Source organism: Rhincodon typus, chromosome 22 (assembly GCF_021869965.1).
Source record: "Rhincodon typus isolate 14 chromosome 22, sRhiTyp1.1, whole genome shotgun sequence".
Lineage (NCBI taxonomy): Eukaryota > Metazoa > Chordata > Chondrichthyes > Orectolobiformes > Rhincodontidae > Rhincodon > Rhincodon typus.
In genome coordinates, this window is record NC_063353.1 from 35276094 (window position 1) to 35283350 (window position 7257).

At 38.6% G+C, this 7257-nt stretch overlaps 1 protein-coding gene across 1 annotated transcript in view; it reads right to left on the minus strand.

Annotated features, from left to right (window-relative positions):
- LOC109937268 (peroxisomal succinyl-coenzyme A thioesterase-like) overlaps positions 1-6431 on the minus strand; it is a 30988-nt gene extending 24557 nt beyond the window's left edge. The window contains exons 1-4 of the mRNA XM_048610487.1: positions 6263-6431; positions 3644-3737; positions 2193-2399; positions 849-948 (exon numbers count right to left, since the gene is read on the minus strand). Coding sequence (XP_048466444.1) covers positions 849-948; positions 2193-2399; positions 3644-3734 — 398 coding nt within the window. The 5' untranslated portion in view covers positions 3735-3737; positions 6263-6431. The remainder of the gene's footprint in view (positions 1-848; positions 949-2192; positions 2400-3643; positions 3738-6262) is intronic.
- Between the last annotated feature and the right edge of the window lie 826 nt (positions 6432-7257).

The following is a 7257-nucleotide window of genomic DNA, read 5'->3' on the forward strand; positions in this document are numbered from 1 at the left end:
CAGTATGATGAACCTTAGTTCGAGCATCTCTTAGGACATTCAGAATTTTCTTGCTCAGACGTTTCTAGTATTTAATGAGAGCATAATGAATGCAAGGTAATTTTAGATCACCAAGACTAACCAACAAATTGATTCCTACTTATAAATTGACTGAACACAAAGATAACTTTTCAATAATTTAATTTCTTACTGTCTCAGACTCTATTCATCTTGCAGGAACAAAGAATAAAAACACTAAATGTAAAATAGCTGCCACTTCATCTCTGGTTCTTTAAAAAGGAATGTCCAAAAACTACAAACTATGCTAATAAAGAACTTTTATCTCTTGTATCATTACTTAAATCGAACCTAGACCAATGGAATGAAAGTCTCCAATCTGTTGACTGCCCTAAATGAAGAGAGCTTAAGCTGACTCAAACACGTTGAGTGGGGATGGGTCCATAACACGGAATGCATAGCAAGTTCACTTCAGTAAGCCCATATAATGAGTGCTGTGAGAAATCAAAATAGATCATAATAGTCCAGAAGGGGATATTGTAGGGGTTATGATTGAAGTACAATATTTAGGTTTGATAAAGCAAGCTTCAAATTGATTTCCAAGTTTACTAAGAAGTGGTTATGTCCAAATGTACAAAAACAGCATTCATTTTTGTTATATGAGGATTACCAGTGAAAGTGAAAATGAAACGAGGACAACAGAAGAAAGCAGGGAGGGAACACATCTTCTTCAATTTCTAGAAACGATCACAAGTTTTTAAAAGAAAAACAAACAGAAAAATAAGGAGCCCCCATTTTAAAAAAAAAGACAGATCCATGTGGTTTAATGTCGATAGAATATTTAAGAATACCGCATGCCAGGGCGACTGCCGGGTGCAAGCTTCATACTCCATATTAAGCCCATTGGTTCCTGGCCTGTGTAAGTGCCTCCACATGACTTGTCTCTGGCAACTGAACAATGCCATTAGAAGTTATTTATTATAGGTTCCTGATAGCAACACTTCTATCTAGAAGAAAATGTAGATATTTTAACAAAATAACAACATTCCAGTAATAAGACATATACTAAATTTTATAAAACTTTAAAGTTATGTGAATAAGTTTGGAATCAATTTGATAGACAAATTCAATGAAAATCTTCTGTTTCAGTGTAGATTCATTAAAAGGCTCCAATAGGCAAGATATTAGGTTGTGTAATTTGTAGTCCCAACTATTGCCTAACTTCCCCATGCTCTACACTTGCAGCTTATAATATCAATGAATGATATTATGTAGAAAATGTCTGCACAGAATCTGCTGGTAAGAATCAACTAACTGAAGGATGGAAGAGAGAATGCAGATAATTTGTTATTTTCTAAATTCTAATTTCCTAAATTTCCAAGGGGTCTTTTTCTGTTTGGCTGCAGATAACTTGCAGAGAGGGAGGTGCCAGGGGGTTCCATCCTCAGGGCCCCAATTATTTATAATCTATATTAACGACTTGGATGCAGGGATAGAAAGTACTATAGCCAAATTTGCAGATAACACTATAATAGATGGGAAAGTAAATTGCAATGAAGAAATAAGACATTTACACATGGATATGGATATCTTAGGTGAAATGGCCAAAATTTGGCAGGTGAAGTTTAACCTGGATAAGTGTGAGCTTATTCATTTTTGTCAGAGGAATAGAAAAGCAATTTATCTAAACAGACCAAAACTTCAGAGTGCTATGGTGCAGAGGGATCTGGATGTTTTCGCACATCAATCGCAGAAAACTAGCATGCAGATACGGTAAGTAATAAAGGAAGGCAAATAGAATTTTGTCATTCACTGCTATAGGAAGAGAGTATAAAACTAGGGAGGTGTTGCTGCACCAAGGCATTAGTGAGACCACACCTGGAGCACTGCATACAAATTTGTTCCCCTTACTTGAGGAGGATGTAGTTGTATTGGAGGAAGCTCAGAGAAGGTTCACTAGATTGTTTGTGAAAAAATGGGGTTTTTCTTATAAAGACAGATTGAGCAGTTTAAGACTCTACTCACAAAGAAGAATGAGACAAAATCTAATAATACAAGATACTAAATGGGGTGGGGGGGGGTCTGCTATTGTCAGAGGCAGCTGCTCTTGAGAGTTAAAGGTTGTCCTTAATGTTTCAACAACATGAAATCACTTTTTATGGGTAAAAGTAACAGCACAACATAATTGCTCAAACCTTGAACAATTCCTTCTGAATTACTGACATAATGGCCATATGCCTCCCACCAATCAGCGTCCTCAGACAGCAATCTTGACTGTAAAGTGACTTGTTGGTTGGGCCTTAAATGTCTAATCTCAAGTTTGACTGGTTCATCCATAAGTCCCCTTGTTGGTTCTGCCATGATCATGGGTGCCACGCAGTAACTGTATCTTCTCTGAGCACCTAGATTTAAAAGAAGAGTACATAGACTATTTATGGAATGGAAACAACTTTTAGAAAATGTTACACATCTCCTGATATAAACAAAAATTAAAACAATTCCACTCCCACCTAAAGAATCTGATCATGCAGAATGACAATATGCATGTTTGGCAATGAACAAATCAGCAACAAGAAGTTACATTTAATAAAGGACACAATGTAATAAAATTTGCCAATGTGGTTCCGAAGAATTTTATTAAAAAAAGCAAAATTTGACATCAAACCATAAAATGAGATATTAGCCCAGGTGACCAAAAACAGGAGGTAAATTTTAAGAGGATTTTAGAGAGGTTAGAGATTGGATGCGCCAAAGGAGTTCTGGGTGGGAATTCCAGATACTGGGCCCCAGGCAACTAAAGGCATGGCCACTAAAGAAAGAGCAGTTAAAATCAGGCGTGTAGAAAAGGCTGGAATTGGAGAAGCATACAGCTTCGTAAGGCAGTACAGAGATGGGATTTTGGAATACCAGAAAGTAAGATATTGCCAGATCTGTAGGTCAACAATCAAACAGATAATAGATGAACAGTACATGGTGAGAGTTAGGATATGGCAGAAATTTGGACAGGTTCAGGTTTATGGTGACAGAGAATGGAATAGTGGACAGGAGATAAGTGAAATAATTAAGTTTAGTCAACTCAAGGTTGAGTGGCTCAGCAGCAGATGAGCTAAGGCATGTATCAAGATGAATAAAGTTATGGAGATAGAAGATGCAAATATAGTAGGAAACTCAGCTCAGTTGCAAATGGTCTAGTTCAGCCTTGGACAGTGAATGCTGAGAACAGAATATGTGGTAGGGACAATGGCTTATGTCCTCCCAATACTTAGCTGCACGGTATCCTTATTTTTCATCCACATACTCCCCGCTGTCTGGCTGCCTGTCTGACATACGTTCCTGAAAGAGCAGAAATACCCTGCAGCTAAGTATTGAGAGGACATAAGCCATATGAATGGGATACTTTTGTTTCCACTAATTTGACTTATTTACATGAGTGAGAGTTATTAAATGGTTCCTTAACCATCAGTGGTCGTGATAGAACCCCCACATTATGATTTCAGCACAATGGGATCTCAAACAGATATATTTTGCAATATTCAGTCATTATACAAAATAATTAGTGAGTAGACCAGACTTAATAACAAAATGAAGATATCATCCAAAATTTTGGATTTAATTGAAAAGGTTACTTTAGAGTATTATACTATACCTGAAGGGAAGCATTTTTGAATAGACATTTTCTTGTTGTTATTATTAAGATGGTTGTATTTATAGAATCCTAGTCTCCAGAGGGATTTCATAACCTAGTAAAGTAACAAGTGAAACAACAGTGAAAATGTTACAATTGGGATTAACATATCTATCAACGATGATTAAAATTACCATTGCTGCAGCTCTATAAGTTGGCTTGCTATAATTATAATTTGTTTTTGACCAATTACACAATATCATATAATTTGAATAAGTAAATGAATAACTCCAAACGTGTAACCTACGTATATGCTTCTTTGTCACATTTTAAACAGAACTAACAGAGCAGAAAAATGTGACATAAGTAACTTAAGTGTTTTTAAAAAGTAGTAACAGATATCAAAACTCTGATTATAAGCTCAGATAGAGAAAAATTGCAGAAATCTATGGAAGAGGGATTTCGAAGTCCTTGTGCATGAACCACAATAGCCAGTATACAAGTTCAGTGGGTAATTGAGATGGCACATGGAATTTTGACAGTCATTTCAAAGAGAATGGAGTTTAAAAGTAGGGAAATTTTACTAAAACTATACAAGGCACTAGTCAGATCACGATTGGAATACCACGAAGAACTGTGGGCCCATTATCAAAGCAACAGGCAGTCTAAAGAAGTTTCACTAGCCTTATATGGACGGACAAACTTATGAAGAGAGGTGAAGTAGGTTGGGCCTGTACACACTGGAATTTAGAAGAATGAGTGGTGACTTTATTGAAAGACAAGATTATTAGGGTATTGACAGGGTAGATGAGTAGAGATTACTTCCCCATGTTAAACAGTCTAAGATCAGAGAACATAATCTCAGGATGGAGCAGGGGTGGGGTGTCACACATTTAAGACAGAGATGAGGACAAATTTCAGAGGGTAGAAAATTCATGGAATTCTTTACCACAGAGCGTGGTCAAGGCTAGATCATTAAGTCCATTCAAGGCTGAGATGCAGATTTCTTTTTTAAAATCAGTCAGGGGATCAGGGTTACAAGGAAAAGGCTGCAAAGTAGAGATGATGGTCATCATATCAGCCATGACCTCACTGAATTCAAAGCAGGCTCAATGAACTGAATAGCCTACTTCTGCTCCTACATCTACCTGCAACTGGCATTAATCACAGTGACCTGCCTCCATGAGCCAATTAAGCATTAACAAACTTCATCATTAAAACTAAACTGCTAACAAGTGTTTGAAAACATTTTTATTGTTTAGAATCAATAACATCCTTGAGCAACAGTCTTTTGTCACCTGTTTCTGGATGGCACGAGCAGAACATTTCGTTTAAACTATTGTGTATCCAATGATACATCTGTCTTATCACAAATGCGATGACTCCAAATAATTTTAAAAAACACAAAATAAACAAAAACAGATCTTGTAGCCAAATGAAACATTTGTCTCAGACCTGTTGTGCCACCAGTCAGAGGCAGCAGAAAGCTCCAGAGAGATGAAAGTACGTGGTGTGAATAGCCATCAAATGTAACCCAAAAATACTTCTAAAAAGCTGGCTGTGGGCAGGGGAAAATGGACCGTGTAAACTCTATATAAAATATATCTGTAACTAGAGTTGCCATAAAATTGATAGAAATATGTAGAGAATTGTCTGCAACATAGAATCACAGAAACAGAGACACTGAAGTAAGGGAAAGAAAATGCTGAGTAATTGCTTCAAACCTACTGTGGAGGTAACTCCAGAGTTGTCAGGATGTTTGAATACTGTCTGCTCTCTTAACCGATCAAAGTCACTTTGTAGGCTCTTTATGTGTCTTCATAACTTAGTCTTTGTATCATAGCTAATTATGATTCATTTACCCCTACACCATGAGCTCTTATTTGCCATGGTAACCTTTGATATGGCACTTTATTGGATATCCAAGTGTATCATACCTACAAGTTTCTCTTGCATCCACTTTACTGGTTACTTCTTCAAACAACTCTAATAAACATTATTCAAACATGATTTGTCTTAAACAAAATACACCTACTCTGCCTAATCGTAAGATTTTCTGAACATCCTATTAACTCCTTAATCTGTTCTACAACAGATCTTAGGTTTACCGACCTATAGTTTATAATTTTGTCTTCTTTCCTGTATCGAGACATTACATTAGTGATTTTCCAATCAGGTGCTAACTTCCCAGAATCCACAGCATTTCAGATCAAAATCAACGTATATACTATCAATGCTACCACTTCTTTTATAATCTAGGATTGCAAGTTATGAAGTCAAGCTAACTTTCTCTCATTTTCCAGTCTCCTTCATTTTTAAGTACGCCTGATTGGTTTCTAAATCTGCCAACCTTCTATCTACCAAATCTTCCCAGTATTGTACTTGAAAGTGCGAGCATTGGTTGCGATGGGAAATTGCGGAGGACAAGAGAACACTTTCCACTATTATTTAGGCCGCGCCCAAAAACTGTTGACTTCCGAATTACATCCGTGACTACATTTCAAAAAACTATAACACTGACTGTGAAGGTACCGAGTCGTGAAAATTTAAAAAAAGCTGCCGAGTGAAAATCTCATCCTTCGACGCCGAGCTCTGCTGCTCGGGGTGGGGAAAGAGGTGAGGGCAAAAGGAAGTCCTTACCTGTAACTGAACACAACAAAATGAGCTGGTGTTTTTATTAAAACGAAAGGTGAAAAGTGGGGTCAATGAAAAAAAAATTCCAAAAGAAAAAGTTTGGAAACAGAAACTGAGCCAAAAACCGCTTCACTCCCCACTGCGATTTCTACACGTAGCTGCAGACGGAATTTAATTTCACGGCCGCCTCCGTGATGCATACGCGCTGCTCACCGGCGCGAAATTTGAACCAAAGCGCGAGCAGCGACCGTTAGACGACGCCGATTCTGTGTTACTGTTTGACGGGAGAGAGGACAGTCATAGCATCCCTACCGCGTGGAAGCAAGCCATTCGGCCCATCGAGTCCACACCGACCCTCTGAAGAGCATCCCACCCCCATCCTTGTAACCCTGCATTTCCCATGGCCAATCCCCATAGCCTGCACATCCCTGGACACTATGGACGATTTAGTATGGCCAATCCACCTAACCTGCATAAAAACCAAAAGAACTGCGGATGCTGTAAATCAGGAACAAAAACAAAGTTGCTGGAAAAGCTCAGCAGGTCTGGCAGCATCTGTGGAGGAGAAAACAGAGTTAACGTTTCGGGTCCGGTGACCCTTCCTCAGAACTTCCACCTAACCTGCACATCCCTGGACACTATGAGCAATTTAGCATGGCCAGTCCACCGAACCTGCACATCTTTGGACTGTGGGAGAAAACCGGAGCACCCAGAAGAACCCCACGCAGACACGGGGAGAATATGCAAACTCCACACAAACAGTCACCCAAGGGTAGAGTCGAACCCTGGGTCCCCTGGTGCAGTAAAGCAGCAGTGCTGACCACAGAGCCACCATGCTACCTTAAGAGGTTTGGCAGCTGGACCGAAGGTGGAGAAATTTTAAATTTCATTGTGTCCTAATTATATTTGCACACAGGACATTCCGAGCTGGTACTTCCTCGTATTTTTCATCCATCTCTGTTGGCATATCTGCTTTTCTCATTCAGCACTGGACCAGCTTC